Genomic DNA, 19,172 nt, shown 5'->3' with positions numbered 1-19,172 from the left:
AAGCGCACCAGAGCATCCTTCCCTCTCCAGCTGGGCAGCCAGAGCTGCATCAATAGGATACTTTGCCATTGGTATTAATTCTTCACCGTTCAAGTTTGTAGCAGTAAATTTGTCACTGCCACAACGATTCTCAAGTACAAATGCAACTAGGAAACTATTGATTTACTTGAATTGGATGGCAGCACTGCTATAATTGTTAGTTTCACTGCATTAAATTTTACAATTGAGCACCATTATTCATTTGAGTCTTGGAGTTCTGTTTGTTTACAAAATATTTCCAAAGAGAGGTCAAAATAAAGATTTGACTACTTAAAGTATTTAACGGAGTAAGAGTCACTTTATCAAATACAAATATAGCTAAATTGATGGCAAAAGTTATCAAGAAAACAAGCTCGGGAAAGAGAGACACTAGACGTAAATCAGCCTTCACTCTGAATTCAGCGTCTGTCCTCTGCTCCCAAAGTCTAGATAGGAGCCTGCTGTATCTGTTAATTATAACATGGGGTTAGATTCCAACTACATGGTTCTCACATGACTAACCTCATGGTGGCTTTGTCGTCAAATTAACTCTTTCTCACCAGCAGCAAGTCACAAAATTTTAAGAGACTGACTGTAGAGTGCCCTGGGCCCTTTGACTTCATTCTCCCTCAACATGCTTGTGTATTTCCCCAGTAGAGCTGTAAAATTGCAGAGTGAAAGCTGGGACAACCTATCATAAAAGTGAGAGTTAGGAGACCTGGATTGGCCCCAGTTTTGAGCATACTAGCTCTGGGACCCAGACTCAAACAGCTTCTACTTCCTTTTCCACCAGGTGGGGTGTAATGAAGCTCCATTAAGAACATGTAGAGGAGTGGACACCACATGCCTTTGAGGCTACATGCATTTAAGATGTCAGTGTCAATTTTTACTTGACCCCTCTGCCTAGGTCAGACCTCCTCCTGCTTATTCTATTCACAATGCATTCAGATCCTCTTAGACAGAACATTCAAAAACTATCATCATCATCAAAATGTGACATTTAGAATCTATTTCAGTTTTCCTTTCGAGAGCTAAAGCATCTTCCCCTGCAGGATGTCCTACACCTCACAGAAGCACAAGGTTGTAAAGTAACTCAGGAGATCACAAAGTCCTGGTAGCAAATGAGATTAAATTGAAGCCATCCTGGCCAAAAAATAGCTCTCAAATTTTCCTTAAAAGAATTAAATTAAAGTTGGAAAGTAGGACTAGAAAGAGTATCCTAATAATAGTATAATATTGAAAAGTAGGATTACTATTGTAGTAACTTCCATGTGTATAGGATGGCATAGTTTGCAAAGTGTTTCACATATATTTATTTCCTACTCAATGCCTACGTTATATGGTCCATCTGCATATTCTAATACCATGAGATGAAATTAATGGGTGTTTAGTTTTCATACAATATCTTCATTTTATTGATAGCATAAATCCAGATATTTGCCTTCTATACTTCCACAATTTGTTTTCCTTCCCACATTTCTAACATCCTGAAATATACATTCCTGAACTACCTTCCATTTGTTTTTCAATTTTTCTCTAATTTAATTTCACCAGTAACCAAAAAAAAATTTACAAGTGAATGTAGTATGACCAGGACTTAGGAGTGGATTAAGCACTTGGTTAATTTGCCCAGTACCATGCTAGGCCACATCCTCTTGCAGACCCCAGGAACTCTCAAGGACTTACACACAGGCGCAGAGCTGTTCTCTGCTCCAATATAATATGTAAAAACCAGCACAGATCTTCTGATGATTTAATACAATCTATTCTCTCTTCCCAAAAGAAAAATAATTTCAATATGCAACATAAATGACCTAAGGAGGCGCCATCTCCATCAGAAGTTTGCAGTTTCCTCCTCTAGGTCTCCCAAGTTAGCATCTTTCACCACGTTCTAAATCTTGTTCTGGAAAAAGAGTCCCTAGTTCTATCAGTCAGGATCCCAGCAGGAAACAGACGGCACACTCATACTGGCCCATTAGGAGATTGTTTACAAGGGTGTGGACAGGGCTTAAGATTTAGGGAAACTAGTAAGAAATAGAGCTATACAAGGGAGCTAGTAAGGTGAGGAGAGTGGGTTGAGGGGAGAGATTAACACCCAGGGCCTGAAAAGGGAAGGATAAGGCATGGGTTATCAGAACTCAGGGAGAAGAGCTTTATGGAAAGGTCCATGCCTCACTCTGGAGCTGTGGACTTTGAGAGAAGGAAACAGCCAACCTGTGGTGACCCAGCAAGGAAGAAGCCAGGGCTCCATTTGCCTCCCTCTCTTAGACGTCCTGTCAGTTCTCACCATTGGTCAACCCAACCAGAAGCCAGAGGCAAGGGGATCTCCTTAAGGTAATACTTACAGGCCAGCTTCCTGGGCCTGGAGAAGAACAAAGAGAGGAGGAGCTGGAGGGGCAAACAGGCAGAGATCCAACAAAGTAAATTAGCCAAGAGAAGTCCATCAACAGTGGGTGGTGAGTTTTCTCAAATGTCACCGAGAAATAGTCAAATTCCTTTATATTTAAGTATTCTACATTGATATCAGACCATAATATTTCCCACGTAAATTATTTTCTTATTTTATGCACAACAATTAAGAATTTTAGAAGCTGGAGCGTCATGCAAGTAAAACAGATTCTTACAAAATCTGAGCTTGAAGGCAACTCAGCATTTGAATTAATCCTTACCTGCAGCAAACTCCACATCAAAGAGGTGGTCAATAGTGCTTTCAAAAAGTGGCCCATTAAAGCTGAAATTAAAAAAATAAAAAATAAATTAAAACGGCCCAGTTGTCCAGTCCACTGGCATCATCTCCGCCTGCATACCATCTGACATCGTTGTCCTCCTGACACTCTCTCATGCTTTGGTGTTCATATTGCTCTTTCCTACGTCTCCTTCTCACTCTGACTGCCCTTTCTTATTCTCTGTTTCTGGCTTCTGTCATCCTGCTCCCAAATTAAACATCAGTGTTTCACAGGACTTGATCACTGCCCTCCTCTCTCCTTGTTCTGCATACTCTCCAGAGCAAACTCACCCACTCACGTGACTCACCGACATCTCCACAGCTGTCCTTTCCAAATGAACGACCGGCAGTCTTTTTCCTCTCCAATCTGTCTGCCTCACTGCTATTCTTATCACATCACTGCTCAGTTTAAAAACCTTCAATGGCTCCCAATTGTCTACGATAAGATTTCTGAGTATAGCATTGAAGTCCTTGAGGTCATATCCATATCCCACTCTCCAAGTCTCATCACCCACTACAAGGTAGAGGACGTGTACCTTACATTTAAAAAGAAAAAGATTCCACCACGTACTTTCACATACCTTTGCGTTTTCTCATGTTGTTTCCTTCCTACCCATAGCTTCTTTCCCTAATGAATTCTTACTCATCCTTCAAGGACCAATTCAAATGTTCCCTATTCTGTGATGCTTTCCCCAAACTTCCTAGGGAGAGTTAACAGGTCATAGTCCAACAAAACTATTATTATACTGTAATAGATTTAGCTTTTTACATATCCATCTCATCTGCTGGGTTGTGAGCTCTTTTAGGGGTAAAACCATGTCTCATTATTCTTTGACACAATGCTGAACATGAAGTAAATTGAAAGTACATATGTGCTAACTTACATATTCTCACAATCATGACAGTAAGTCCTACCTCTAGAAAGAAGAACCTGCTTGAACAAAAAAACCTTGAGTAGATGTAGAAAGGAGTTGATCTAAGATGTGCAAAGTCAACATTCATCAGTTAAGCCTGGGTTTTAGGCAGAATTAGCATAAAGGTCAAGAACATGGGCTCTAAGGCAAGACAGTTTAGGTTAGGTTTGCCAGATAAAATACAGGACACTTATTTAAATTTTAATTTCAGATAGACAATGAATAATTTTTTAGTGTAAGTAGTCCCAAATATTGCAAAAAGAAGACAAGTATTGCACGAATGCATGGGTGTCATGTGTGTGTATGTATGTGTGCACACGAGTGTTTTTGTGTGTTTCCCCCGAATCTGGTGATTCTACCTAGGTTCAAATCTTGGTTCTACAGCTTCCTGGCTGTGTGATCTCAGACAAATTAATTAACCTCTCTGTTCTTTGCTTTCTCATTTTTAAAGTTAGAATAATAAAAATGTACCTTATAGGATGGCTGTGAAGATTAAATGAGTTCATACACACATAAAGCACTTAGAACACTGCCTGTCTTATAACAAGTTCTTAATATTAACTACTGGCGCTACATAATGGCCATTATTATTATTACTAGAAGTTTAATCTTTGTCTTTTTTTTTTTTTTTTGAGGAAGATTAGCCCTGAGCTAACATCTGCTGCCAATCCTCTTCTTTCTGCTGAGGAAGATTGGCCTTGAGCTAACATCTGTGCCCATCTTCCTCTATTTTATATGCAGGAAGGCTGCCACAGCATGACTTGGTAAATGGTGCATAACTCTACGCCTGAGATCCAAACCGGTGAACCCCAGGCTGCCGAAGCAGAGCATGCAAACTTAACCGCTGCACCACCAGGCCGGCCCCTATCCTTCTCTTAATGCTCATCTTATTAAGATAGGTTTTATATGCATCTTAATGCTCATCAATGATACTGAATGTTAGAAATGTCTTTCTTCTTCATTACTAACAACAAAAAATTCATCCATATGTACCAGACCGTACAGATATCTCTTCTACTGTTTATTAGGTTTACCACCAAAATGGTCCAAATCTTAAAAAAAAAAGAAAAAGGTAACTATGTGAGGTGATGGATGTGTTAATTAACTTGACTGTGGTAGTCATTTCACAAAGTATATGTATATTAAATCACCACGTCATACACCATTTAAAAAGTTATGTTGTACAACTTATACACAATTTGTGTCAATCATACCTCGATAAAGCTGACAAAATTAGTTGGTTATAAATAAATACACTTTGAATGAATTAATGAAAAAACATAGTTCAAATCCAAATGAAATAGCAAGAAATACCCTAAAGATCTTCATTTAAACAGAGATATGCTAGCTGAGAACAATGATTATGAATAACACAAGCCAAGCAGTTCCGCCTTAAATAATCTTAGATGTTTGTAGCACAATTCATTTTTTCAAGTCTCTGAAATGAGTCAAAAACTAACTGGTGAGAAATTCAACTCTATACAATATAGTTTAAAATTTTAGAGATTAAAAAAAGAACATGATAGAAAGATCATGCTCTAATGTCACGGAATGAGAATCTCATTTTCAGTCATGAAAAAGAAAAAGAATTTTTAAAATTGATCATTTTCACCCATATGTAAATTTGTCAGCTCCATGACAGTAACGCGTTAGGGTTATTATGCTGGACTTCAAACCCACCTGATGGTGATCACTAAAACTCATCTCACAAGTTCACTAACCAAGAGTGATACTGTACAGATCACGAGAGCATGTGTCTATTTCTACATCATCCCTATTGTTTTGTCATTGCTTATCCAGTCAAATAGAGTCCAAGTTCCTAACTAAAAGCACAGCCAAGTGAAGAGAGGAATATGTCAGGTAAGAAATGGCTCCACAAGCTGAAATGAATATGCTCTAGTGGGAAATACTGTCTCATGTATTACTATTAAAAACATGTGCACACACACACACGCAGAGGCACATCTCAAAGCAATAAAGGGCCTGCAGAGAAGGAAGGTAAAATATGCTTGCTGAGCAATCATTACTGAACAGGGGGGAAGCCTGAAATCAACAAAGGATCAGTCATGGGAAATTTATAAGTTAATATCGGTCACACCTGCAAATTACTACAGTGAGACCCCTGACCAAATCCAGAATACCACTTAAATGGATTTGGTGAGATAGTTATACAGCCCTTGGAGTCATTGAAATGCTCTGAATCTAAGCTTGTCAGTTATCCCAATTAAGTGCAGTGGAAGTAATATCCATCACAGTGCAGATGAAGCAAATTTAACTGCACCATTCGAGAACAGGGTTTTTCTTGGAATCTCTACTGCATTTATTCACACAGCTTGTGATTCATGATGCAAATTTATTGTTTGTATTTAATGGCCAATCGGGATTTTTTTTTCTCATTGCTTAAAAATAACAAGACTCTCACATGCCTTAGGAAACCCCAAACACAGAACATTCCACTGGTACCTTCTGGGAGTTTAGCAAAGCATGTATTTTGAGCTGCTCTCCAAAATAACCCCATTTGAGTGACAATTTACACACATGTCACATCTTTTCATTTCCCTTGTTTTCCTGGAAAAGGTCAAAGCCATCAAGCCGACATGCTTAGCCAGAGTCAGGGAGAGTCATCATTTCACAACCGTGAAGTGGAACTCACACAGCAAATGAGGCTAATCATTCAGCAAGTACAAGGAAAAGAGATTATGAGATCATAATTTTCTCACCAATTGAGAATCACTGTGCATTCAAATAGAAATTAATAGGAAAAAATTCAGAATACTTACCAAGAAAATAAGAGCACTAAATAAAAGGATCTGTCATCTGGGAAGTGACTTTCCATTTCAAGCAAAACAGAAAGCTCTCAGATACACAAAAGATAAGACAGTAAGAAAGCAAACCATCCTGAAAACAATTTAACTCTCTCCCTTTATTCTCAAAATATGAGTTATGACACAGAATGCCCTGAATGGCCTTGCAGATGCCACTCACCTGGAAGCAGTAGCACTCTTTTTGGCTGGCGAGTGGGAAATAATTCTGCTTTCCTTTATTTGGCTACAAATATAGATGCTCTATTCCTAAACATGTCAGTAATGCCATTGTAAAGACTGATGAGGTTAACTAACGGCAGCACACTGATGTGCACCTGCATTTTAAAACCTTGTAAAAATTCTGCTTAACTTTTTCCGGATGAGCATCTCTCAACAAAAAAGATTCTTTAATGATGTAGGAAGAAAAGATTCTTTCTTAGCTTTGATGCATTCAGGAGAGCCTAGACAGAATTCATTTGTCCATGGAAGAAATATATAATAGATTTTAGAGAAATTCTACTAAATCCCAAAATTATATTCTAAGGAGGATGGATTCTGTTAAAGAAAAGGCTGGGTGGCCGTTTTGCTCAGCCAAGCACCCTGGTTGGTGTTGGATATGCAAAGGTTGTCCATAGGGGTGAGTTTGGGAGTGGGGGCTTGAGAGAGTTGAGGTTTTCCGAACAAAAGAGTGAGAAGAATTTGGAGTACCTGAGAGCAAACTTGGAGAGATGGCTGAGACAAAGGAGATAGGGGAGCCAGCAAGATGGAGAGAGGCCAGCGAGTGGCTTGACCAGCAAGACCTACCCCTGTGATGGCGGCACCAAAAATACCTTTAAGGACAGGAATGTTTAATACACGACTGTAATTTGTATTCTGTGATGTGTGATGTGGCAATGTGACTCCTGCCTTTTGATTCCACACTCCTCTGTAAAGATTCTGACTAATGAAACAACTCCTTGTTGCTGGAGGGATCAAGAAGGGGCCTGCCATACAGAACAGAGACAAAGGACCATTACAAGACACAGAGCTGAAAAAAGGGATTCCCCCAGAAGCAACCCTGGGAAGGTAAGTTGCCCAGGATTTGCAGAAATTTTAGAAAGGGCATTGGACGTTCCAGGGGATGTAGAAAAGGGTTTGAGTCATCTTATGAAAATCTCCACAGGCAGAGCAGCCAGCTGATCTAGGTACATCTAGGTACAGATGTTTAAACCATTCTTGCAGCTTCACCTCCTAGCTGAATATCTATTCTGTGCTTTAATTCTGGCAGGAATTCTCTCTTTGCGTAGTCCCCTGCTCCCTACCTTAGAACTTAATTAACCTAAATACCCTGAGCCATAATCTATTCACCAGTTGTTAGCTCTACACTTTTAAAGTGTAACTGTCATCCAGACCACTAATCAGTGGCACACACAGGCAAGCCCCAATGTACCCACACACTAATTCCAAAGGTACACTTCGAAGTCCACTGGTTAGAACTGGGAGAACATTTTTCCCATAGAAGTAATATAATGAATCAAATGTTCTCAAACTTTAATGCACAAATGAATAGCATAGAAGGCTTGTTAAAAATAGATCCCTGACCTCTACCACCAGAGATTCTGGTTCTGGGATGGAATCCAACAAGCCGCAATTTGATTAAACACCCAGGTGATTCTGATGCAACTAGACTTTGGAAAATAGCATTGTTAGTAGTGATAAGATTTTCTTGATACCCCCACAAAAGCTAATTTAACTCATAATATACCTGAAATAGGAGAAATGATAATTTTCAGCTTTGAATACCCCCTCCCCTTAGTCTCAGACCCTTAGGCTAAAAGCCCAACAGGTCTGAGCATCGAGAAAGCTGGTGTGAGGTCTGATGAACCCAGGAGGCAGCCCCTCTCCTAGGCGCTGAGTAAGTGGAGCGAAACAGCAGCAACTGTCATATAGAAGGGTTGCCCGTAATTCACATTTTTTCCTCCTGAACTTGTCACCCCATACAGAATTCTATTTAAGATCCTAGTGGCTCAAAATAATTAAGATAGGTCCCTAACTTACTTCACTTACAGTCAAGTAATAAAATTGAGAAAATCTAGCTCCGTTAATTTCTGTATGATGATAATATTTCCAGAAGAGCATAGCTTATTTGGGGGATTTTTACCCATAGAAATTAATTGAAAGTAATATTCAATTACAGAATCCAAGAACCAAAACAAAGACTGAATTAAATGTTTTCTTTGTGAATAGGAAAATACACCAATTGGCTTATGATATAGAAGCACTCCCCAACATAGTGTCAAAGTGATAAAGAAAAATAACATAAAGGACAAGAATTGTTCTAAGTGGCTGAAGATTTCAGAGATCCTTTGCATGATGGCCTGCCAGAATCTTAGTCTAGCAAAGGTTGCTAAAAGACACTAGACATGAACAGGCCTTTTTAACTTTAAAAAAAAATCCATCAAGCTTATAGCAGAGTAACTTCTAGACCTTGAATGACACAACATGACAATTTTATTGGCTGACCTTTCAAAAGAGAGAAGATCTAATTAGACTCTCTGATGTGCAGGTTCTGAATTATGATGAGCAAGCAGGGGTCTCTAATCCCCCCACTGTTGCAGCTAAACATTTGGGAGTAATATTGCTAATTAAAATGCAGCATTCCAACCTGAAAGCAGAACTCCCTGCTCTGGTCCACGTTGATCGAGCCTGCTGTTCCTGAGACGTCTCCCCAACACACTACCTACTATTTTCCACCACAGAGATTCCTCTCATTACAATTTTCAATGTATTTCTATAACAGATGCAACGTGTTTACTTGGGTGTCTGGAGACCGAATCTCTTCAGGTGGGTAATCATTTGAATGAGGAAAGTCAAGAAATCACTGTAATCCCCACCTCACCTCCTGCACAAAATAAATTCCATGTAGATTAAAGATTTAAAGCTAAAAAATAAATCCGCAAAATACTAGGAGAACAAATGAGCATATTTGCTACAGAGTTTATAAGAGTAAAAATCTGGCAAACGTTTTTTTAAACCTATCAATCAGTAAGGGAATATGAAAACATAAATTATGGTTTATTTATGCAGTGGAATAATATGTGCCTACTAAAACAGCTCTTTAAAAGGAGGAGGTGGAATTCCATATTCTGACATAGAAAGATGTCTATGACATTGATGATTAAAAAAGGAAATTAGAGTAAAATATATGTTAAACAAAAAAACAAAAACAAAATATGTGTGTGCACGCATAAGAGAAATCCCAGAGAAAAAAATGCACAAACCATTAATATTTCTTCTAAGGGTGAGAACACGTGACATCATCTCTTTATATACTTTATGCCTTTTGGTATAGTTCGGATTTTTGCTACAAGAAAGGACAATGGAGTTACATCATTAAAAACATTTAAATTGGTAAATTCCACCCTGCCCAGAGCAAAAAGAGAGAGAAAAAAGACATATTTAAGTAGTGCAATCATGGTTAAAACTGTAGAGCAAAGCAGCTAAGAGCAGGAGCGCTCGAGCCAGGCTGCCTGAGTTCAAACTCCAGCTCTGCCACTTTCTAACTGTGCGAGTCACCTGACCTCCCTGGGCTTCAGTTTTACTTTTTAAAATATGGGTATAATAATAGTAAACACTTTCCAGGTTTGTTGTTAAGAATTACATGAATTAATACATGCAAAGTGCTTAAAAGAGTGGCCAATAGCCTGTCTTTAATAAATGATAATTTTATTATTATTATTCCACTAAAGGAGTGGATGCACCACATTTTTTCCCTTAGTTGGCTCAGTTTTTATGGCTCTCATAGTGTGAACATCTTACTGGGTTCCACAGGATTACAGTATTTAAAGAACTATATATCTGATACAACATGACCCCTACACCCAAGTCGATGACTTTTAGCAGTCAGTCAAAAAGCAAGGGTTTGTTTCAATGCCAGTGGAAAAGCCAGCTGTGTTAGATTTATTGAAAGACAGTATGTCAGTCTTCATTGTAGAGATGGCCATGTATACTTAGTCTACAAGCAATTTAAGAGAATTTCAAGAGTGATTTTGTCTATTTTTGATTTTTTTTTACATGCTGGCTTTACAGTTTAGCCACAGGATAGAATATAATTACTTCTTAAAATTGAAGAAGCAATAAACTCCCCAAGTTTGGTATATCACATATACAAAAACCGTCAAGACTACCAGACCTTTCACATTGCCTAAAATGACCTCTTCTTAACATTTCTCTTGTACATTTTTATGCTACAAGGGTTTCTGATTCTTCTATCTTGAATTATTTTGTACTTCGGCTTGGTTAAGGAAGGAAGGGTGCCTGTGGAGAAGAAAAACTACAAAATTATAATCTCTGAGAAAAGGCATCCCAGTGCTGGTGCTGGCAGCTCTGTGGCCTGGGAACCAGCCCTCCTGATAACAGGGCCTCATCACCAGGCATTGGCATCGGGCTTCCTGGGCACAGGTATTGGCTGGTACCAGCAACAGAGGTACCAGCTTCAGCAATGCCTTCAGTGGACATCAGCCATATAGGAGCCACTGTCAAAACAAGCAGCAAAAGGGACATTGCCACAGTGGGCCAGAGCAGTTGCCACAAAATAGACAAGGTGCCGGCCTATAGCATCAGAGTAAATGCTGCAAGATGAATGAAAAAGACCCAGTACTTGGAACATAATTTGCAAGTCCCCAGAGATTCATTGGAGGTATTGGAATGCGGCTTGAGTTCCCATGGGAGTTTTGGACATGTTAAAGGGCAGAATGTTAAATTTGGCAATGAACTTGGATCTAGGACTTGAAAGAGTCCACAGTATGCTCTATATGAAAGCAGGGCAGAGGGGAATCCTGAAACGATTTCAGTGACTGCTCCAGTTAGTGGAAAAAACACCCATTTTGTGAGGGAATTGTACGCTACAGAGGGGTTGGCAGATCTGGGGATTCTTGAATATCTCCAGACAGGTCCTCAGAAATGTTAAGGGTCTTCTTTAGGCCCAGAGAAACCTGGCATTCAGGCCTTTGATCATCCAACAAATATTTGTGCCAGGAATTGTAAAACCATACCGAAAAGATTCTGCAAGAAGCTCCCTTGGGGACACCCGGAAGAACCTGGAACAGTAGGTGCCCCGATCAAGAAAGGCTGGAATATTCAAAAGCACCCAACCACGCTGCCTAGTCCGCAGATCCAGACCGTGTATGAACATCAGCGGACTTGCTCCTCAGTCTTCAGCCTCACTCACAACCTTCCTCCAGACTCTTAAAAGATGTATTTATTTTAATGTATCCATGTGGAAAAGCCCTTATAAGGATATAAGCAAACTTTATTTTGAGTTTTATTTTTTAGTATTACTTTGAGTTTTATTGAACTACTGAAGCAAGAGAGAACACCATGCAAACTCTGAAACAGTGTCTCATGAGGGAAAGTGAGTGTCCATTCTTCATAGCTGGCAGGTTGGGCTTAGAGTTCTTACTTAGGATATCAGAAGCAGGTGCATCCTTGGATTGGTTGATTTCTTAAGCTGAGGGTCAACGCAAGCAAGGAAATGTTCTGAGCAAGAAGCAAGGCGTTCTTAGGTTGTCATTGCAGAACTTGTGAGAAAGTTCTTCCATTTCTCACTCTTGAATAATAATAATGATAATGATAATAAAGTCTGTGCATTGTAGACAAGAACTAGAACAGTCACTCCCATCAATTATTCTACACTTTATTTTATTTATTTATTTTTTTGAGGAAGATTAGCCCTGAGCTAACATCTGCCGCCAATCCTCCTCTTTTTGCTGAGGAAGACTGGCCCTGACCTAACATCTGTGCCCATCTTCCTCTACTTTATATGTGGGATACCTACCACAGCATGGCTGTCAAGCAGTGCCATGTCCACACCCGGGATCCAAACCGGCGAACCCCAGGCCGCCAAAGCAGAATGTGTGTACTTAACCACTGTGCCACCAGCTGGCTCCTCTATACTTTATTTTTCATTTTAGATTTTAAGTATCTAGAAGACAGATCTGAGCCTCTTTCTTAGTACATTGCCTAGAAAGCCACCACATGCAATTATATATTTATCAGGGCTTTTAAATTTAGCTTGCAATGAATGTAGTTCGGATCAGCCCTGCCAAGGTCTCTCTGACAGTTCATATGAAGATCTCTGAGGGATCTTGCAAAGGAGAAGGAAAAATGTTCTAGACTAAGTTACTTCTTTAGGACTCATCTAACTTTAGGGATCTGTCATAAAACATGGTACAATGTACAGCTGTGCTATATTTGCATAAAATGAAGACCCTCCCTTGCAAACTTACTAGAGAGGGCAATCATGGGAACCAGAAATGGAGGCTCTGAATTCACTGTGACACAGGGAAGCAGAAGAAGAAAAAGGTGAAGAAACAAGTGGCAATCGACACTGATACGGAGCCCCAAAGTGCTTATCCATCATCAGCATGGACCATCCTTCCACCACCACCACCCAGGCAGGGTCCCCCTTCCCCGCACACATCTCAACTTACATGTGACTTCTTTGGATCTTTTCTCCATTTCTTTTTACTTTCCAGTATTAGTGAACCTACTTCTTCCATATTAAAATATTTGGGGAATGCCAGATGTGGATTTGAACTTGGGACATCTAGACTACGGAATTTGTATAATCATTTTTAATGAAATCTTTTAAGACCTCAGATATCTCCATCCCATTTGGCTGGATCTTAAAAATCCAAGACAGGAAGTTTTCTAAATCAATAAATAGCAGATTGCGTATCCAGTGTGAGTTAAAGAGAAAAATGCAATGATCCATTTCCCTGGCCCATCACCCCAGGAAAGTCATATGTCTGCAGTGATGAGGTGAGGACACTGGACAGAAGGCCCAGCAGGAATAAAGGATAAACACCAAGCAATTCTAAGTCATTTGAATAGAACATGAGCCATATTTTTAATGCTTTCTGTGTTAATCATTCCTAAAGGCTAGAGGGATGGATCCCCCAGCAGTACCACAGGCTTACCGTTTAATAGCTCAGGGTTTTAAGCCCATAAAAACAATGGCCTAGATACCACACAGTGCAATGAAGAAAATGCTTACTAGACTTGCAAGAGGAAAAAATATGTAAATATGCCAAGGTACCAAAATCCTAGTTTCTGTGAAAGGTGTCAGTAGTCAAGGACCCTGTGGCAGACATGGGTTAATTACTTTCACAATGTCCATTTTTCTTCTTGCTTCCCTCCTAACAGAACCTCAATCTCCAAAGGTCCTATGCCCAGACACAGGCAACGGATCAGGATTGGTCCTAGTCAGTCTGGACAACTCTGTCCCTTGCTTTCTCAGCCTCCTTTGCGGCTGGTGGACAGGGTACCATTTGATGCGGGAATGAGCAATGACACTTAAGAAGTTATTGGGAGGTGTGCTTCTGAAAAAGTTTGAGCTTCCATGACATAAAGGATGTATATGGTCCTGCTCCTTCCCCTAAAACCAATAAACAACCAGAGAGACATTAGATCCAACTACACTGTCACTAAATCAACCCCAGCAGTGGTGACTCCTAGAATTTTTTTTTTAAAGATTGGCACCTGAGCTAACATCTCTTGCCAATCTCCATCTCCTCCTGCCCCTTCCCCTCCTCTTCCTCCTCCTCCAAGGCCCCCAGTACACTGTTGCATATCCTAGTTGTGAGCGCCTCTGGTTGATGCTATATGGGATGCCACCTCAGCATGGCCTGATGAGCGGTGCCATGTCCACGCCCAGGATCCGAACCAGTGAAATCCTGGGCCACTGAAGCAGAGCACGTGAACTTAACCATTCCGCCACGGGGCCGGCCCTGCGTTTCTTAACTAATATAGTTCCTCTTATCATTTAAACTAAATGGCTCGAAACCAATAATAAGTAGAAAAGGCACATTGCCTTTGAAGGAGGACAGCCAAACCTCAGCTCCTGATTCCCCTCCCCACCTTCCTCCCTCCACCCAGCTCCTCCCACAGTGCTCCCCAGGGCCAGGATCAGGCTGAGGCAAGCGAAAAATGTAAAGGGATGCCAAAAAACTCAGTAATCAACATAAGCAACATTTTAATGCAATAGTGGGTTTTTTTCCTTTTTTTACTGTGGTAAAATATACATAACATAAAATCTACCATCTTAACCATTTTTAAGTGTGCAGTTCAGTGCTATGAAATACAGTCATAACGTTGGACAGCCACCACCATCATCTCTAGGACTCTTTCCAGCTTCCCAAACTCAAACTCTATACCCATTAAATGATAATTTCCCATTCCCCTTGCCCCCAGCCCCTGGCAACCACTGTTCTACTTTCTGTCTCTATGATTTTGACTAACTATTTCACGTAACTGGAATCACACAGCGTTTGTCTTTTTGTGCCTGGCTTATTTCACTTAGCGTCAAGATTCACGCACATTGTAGCATGTGTCAGAATTTCCTTTCTTTTTAAGGCTGAATAATTTTAATGCAGCAGTTTTAAAAATCAAACAGATGGGGGGGCTGGCCTAGTGGTGCAGCAGTTAAGTTTGCATGTTCCGCTTCGGTGGCCCAGGGTTCACCAGTTCGGATCCCAGGTGCGGACATGGCACTGCTTGGCACTCCATGCTGTGGTAGGCGTCCCACATGTAAAGTAGAGGAAGATGGGCACAGATGTTAGCTCAGGGCCAGTCTTCCTCAGCAAAAAGAGGAGGATTGGGTAGCAGATGTTAGCTCAGGGTTAATCTTCCTCAAAAAAAAGAGAGAGAGATCAGATCTGTATTAGTGATTTTTCCTCTTGTTTCCGGCTCCAATATGGCTCAGCACAGCACTGTTATTGATCTTGTCTCTACTTAAAATTTTGATATTTGCTCATCATGTATATTTTTGTATTCATTTTGATTTTTTAAAATATTAATATATTATTTACCTTGATTACTGAGTTTTTTGGTATTCCCCCTTTCATTGTGTACCCAAGGAGAATGCCTCGCTCACCTCACCCTAGCCCCAGCTCTGGCAGTGCTCCACAAACAAATAAACATGCAGTGTTTAGGTGGTTCTTGTATTAAGCACATCTTTTTATTCTGATGTTTTCACCTCTGGGGTCCTACTGACCCTGAGAAGACTACTCCTCCCAGGGATAGCCAACTCCTAGAGACAGTAAACACCTCGCCTTCCAGCACGTCTTTCATACGCAAACCAGCCAGTCTGAAACCCTTACTCCAACCACCTCGCTCAGGTCACAGTCTTCTGCCCTAATCACCCCAGGGCCAGGGATCAGACAGCTAGGGACAGCTCCTAAGCCCAAAAGCCCACCATTGGCGCTCAAACTAGCCACTCCTAAACCTGCTTATCCTGCCTCGCCTATTCCTTCCCATGGAAAGCACAATAAAGCCTCTTGACCACATTTCCCACCTCTCCCTCTGCCTTCTCACTGACCCTGGTGCTTCCCCGTGTGGCCCTGCATGGCATGGCATGTCCCTTCCTCTTGGGAACTGTGAGTAACAAACTATCTTTTCAATGGCAATGATCTCCTGATCTGGTAGCCTCACTATACCCGAACAATAGTAAAACCTATGTTTTAAAACAGTGCTCGGGGAGGCCGGCCCTGTGGCCGAGTGGTTGAGTTCACGTGCTCCGCTTCGGCGGCCCAGGGTTTCGCCAGTTCAGATCCTGGGCGTGGACGTCTCACTGCCCATCAAGCCATGCTTAGGCAGCATCCCACGTGCCACAACTAGAGGGACCCAAAACTAAGAATATACAACTATGTACTGGGGGATTTTGAGGAGAAAAAGGAAAAAAATAAAATCTTTAAAACAGTGCTCAGGGAAGGTGAATGGAGTGATAAAGGGTACTGTTTTTAGTAGGTGGGCTGGGAAGGCATTTTCAAAAAGATGTCTTTTGAGTAGAAACCTGAAGGCAGAGGGGAAGAGATATGTCTGGAGAAAGGAAAATAATCTACTCCCTGACTAGATAATCACTCATTTCTGAACCACCTCTCCCTCCTTTTCTCTGATGGTTTTTACAGCACCATTTTCTTCTGTTTTCTTCTTGCCTTTCCAACCACGCTGTGCCTGTTCCTCACTTCCCCCCTGGGTTTCCAGACAGCATCCTCTCCTCCAAGTCTCTAAGGTCTCTGGTGGCAGCAATGTTTTATGGTGACTCCTCAACCTTGGGGAGTTCCAAATACTTACTGGCCTTCCTGTAGACTAGCTCACAGACACTTCAAATTTGTCCTGTCTAATACCACATTCATTATCTTCTCCCCAACCCTACCCAAACATGAAAACCTTCAATACTTTCCACTTGGATTATAAAAGTGTCCCAATTGGTCCTTTTCTTTCCAATCTCTTCCACAGCCAGTTCACCTCTACAGTGTTGCCAGAGGACTCTGCACAGCACTCCCCTGCCTAATCATTTCAACGGTTTCCCACTGTCTGCAACGTAAAGTCCAAATTTCTGATCACAACCTACCATTCCAGCTTCCTTTCCAGTGATACCTGCCACAGTCTCGAGCCTTCGCCTGACCAGGTGAACAACTGTCCTGAAGCCCAAAGTTCACCGACCTCTTTGACTACAATAATCTTCAACTCCAATGCAGCCACAGACTGAGACAACCATTCCCTGAATATTTTAGAATATTCTAATCACAAAAGGAAGACACATTTATTACAGAAAATAAAGAAAAATCTAATGAACAAAATTGAAATCACTGCCGATAATCTCACCACCCACTACTATCCTCTTACAACTGTTAATTGAATATCTACTATGTGCAAAGAATAAGATAGAGCTAGAAAAAGAGGAAGTAGAAACTCTTAACAGATGTTTCAATGAAACAAGGAGAGAGAAACTTTTCATGTGCTGCTCCCCTCTGTCTGGAAAGTCCTTCACCTCTTTTATTTGGCAAATTTCACTTGTCATTAAAGACCAACTCAAGACCCTCCTCCTTTCTGAATCTTTCCTGATTTCCCTCAGATTAAGTTAATTATCACTTGATTTTGTCACTCTGTACCTTGTATATTCATCCATGTTAGCCCCTATTGCACGCTTTTAAGAGGTTTTGACTGTCTATATAGCTGTCTCCTCTTCTAGTACATGGCCCTTTGAGGCTGGGAACCATGACTACCACATCCAGCCCTGATGCACAGCAGGCCCTTAAAAAACAAATGTTACTGAGTCATGTGTCACAGGGCTTCTCTGGAATCAAAAAAATCCCAGTGGTTTCAGTATCTGAAACTCCATTTGACAAAAGCTTTGTGTATTTTCCAAACATCTCTTTTTATCTTAAAGCATTTCCCCAGGTCATGTTTTAAATGCAATAACATATATAATTCATTTTGATGGGACACGTTATACAATAAGCAAGTCCTACCAGATACCAAAGCAAATTAGAAGAGTCATTTGGTACACTTTGTACTCCCATTGAGCCTGCAAAAATTATTTAGCCTGTTCTTCTTACTAAACTATCTGCCAGTTTCAAAGCATTTAAAATAATCAATTAGCTAATCCTTGAAACACCTCTCTGGGCTTAGCCAGTGCTCTCATAACAATTTAGAGATATAGTTTAAAGAAGATAGAAACAAAAAATAGCTATCCTGTAAAGCAGTGGATTACCCAACGATTCAGAGTACCTGAGCAGCCAGCAGCCAATGCGCAGAGTTAAGACACCAGCAAAGATTTTCACTTCACCAGGGACCCCTTATGTCTAACACTCACCATTTGAAGAAGAGTCATCTGAAAGTTCCACAGACTTGCGGTAAGATGACCAGAGCATCCAGGACCATCTGTGGGAGACAAAGTGTCATTTAGACAAGCAGGAACTTGTGGGGCGCAAGGGAAGAGGGTATTCCCATAATTTGAAACACAAAGATCACAGCACAAAGTGTAGAGGAACTAAAAATGACTGCTTTGTAGTTGCTCAAGCCTTACCAGTGAGGAAATTATTCAGTGTAAATTGAGGGGAAATTAAAACATTATATACATTTTAATTTATATTTAAACTAATATAATAATTAACATTTTGAGTACTCACACATATTTTGTAACAATTCTGTGAAGTAGGTAATATCATCCCCACTTTAAATTTGAGAAAACTGAGGCTCAGAGTGGTTAAATAATCTCCATTCTGAGTTAGTAAGTGTAAAGGAACTAGCCTGTATGCCTTTTAACAGCTGCCATGCGTCCTTGAAGCCCCTTGTGTGGGCTACACACCAACACTCATGATGAGTGTTGATAATAGTCCCGGGTTTGGCCAACCCAGCTGTTTCTCATGGGACAGTTAGCACAAAGACCGTTGGAGTCTGAGGGAACACAGAGGCCCTCCAGGGGGAGCTCTGGTCCTTGGAATGCAGGTCATACAAGGTCCCTGCCCCTTGGCAAGCATGCAGCCTTTGTTCCTCTGCCTACTTAAGCATGTGTCTCTCACAGTTTTGGTAGCAGGTGTACACTTCCATCCAGCCAGCCGCCACTGGACATTCCCTGTGAGTAAATCCCAATAAACCTATATGTCTTGTTTGCCATCTCCAGGTCTTTTCTTCAGTTTCTCTGCAACCTATCCTGCATGCTTACCTAACTGGGCATTGGCCAAACAGCAAGTGATGGGGATGTATTCAAACCTAGATTAGTCTGATGCCAAATGTAAGACAATCATTATACCATACTACCTCCCAGTAAAATAAGCATTCATTGAATTATTCTATCGGTCAGGGCCCCAGCAAGCAACAGATGGCACATTCCAATTTAACAACTTGAGGAAAGTTTAATAAAGGACCTGTCTACAACAGGGTGTA

The 19,172-nt window shown here is 40.8% G+C and overlaps 1 protein-coding gene across 2 annotated transcripts in view; it reads right to left on the bottom strand.

The window, feature by feature from the left end:
* The window catches only part of RASGEF1B (RasGEF domain family member 1B), a 698,380-nt gene that overhangs the window by 538,341 nt on the left and 140,867 nt on the right, over positions 1–19,172 (bottom strand). For both annotated transcript variants that reach the window (XM_070505531.1, XM_044766215.2), the window contains 2 exons: positions 18,100–18,167; positions 2,688–2,749 (listed from right to left, as the gene is read on the bottom strand). In XM_070505531.1, the coding sequence (XP_070361632.1) occupies positions 2,688–2,749; positions 18,100–18,157 (120 nt within the window). In that variant the 5' untranslated portion in view covers positions 18,158–18,167. The remainder of the gene's footprint in view (positions 1–2,687; positions 2,750–18,099; positions 18,168–19,172) is intronic.

The sequence above is a fragment of the Equus asinus genome, chromosome 3, assembly GCF_041296235.1.
Source record: "Equus asinus isolate D_3611 breed Donkey chromosome 3, EquAss-T2T_v2, whole genome shotgun sequence".
NCBI lineage: Eukaryota > Metazoa > Chordata > Mammalia > Perissodactyla > Equidae > Equus > Equus asinus.
Note: the sequence above shows the minus strand (reverse complement) of the source record. Positions and strands in the feature narration are given on the sequence as shown.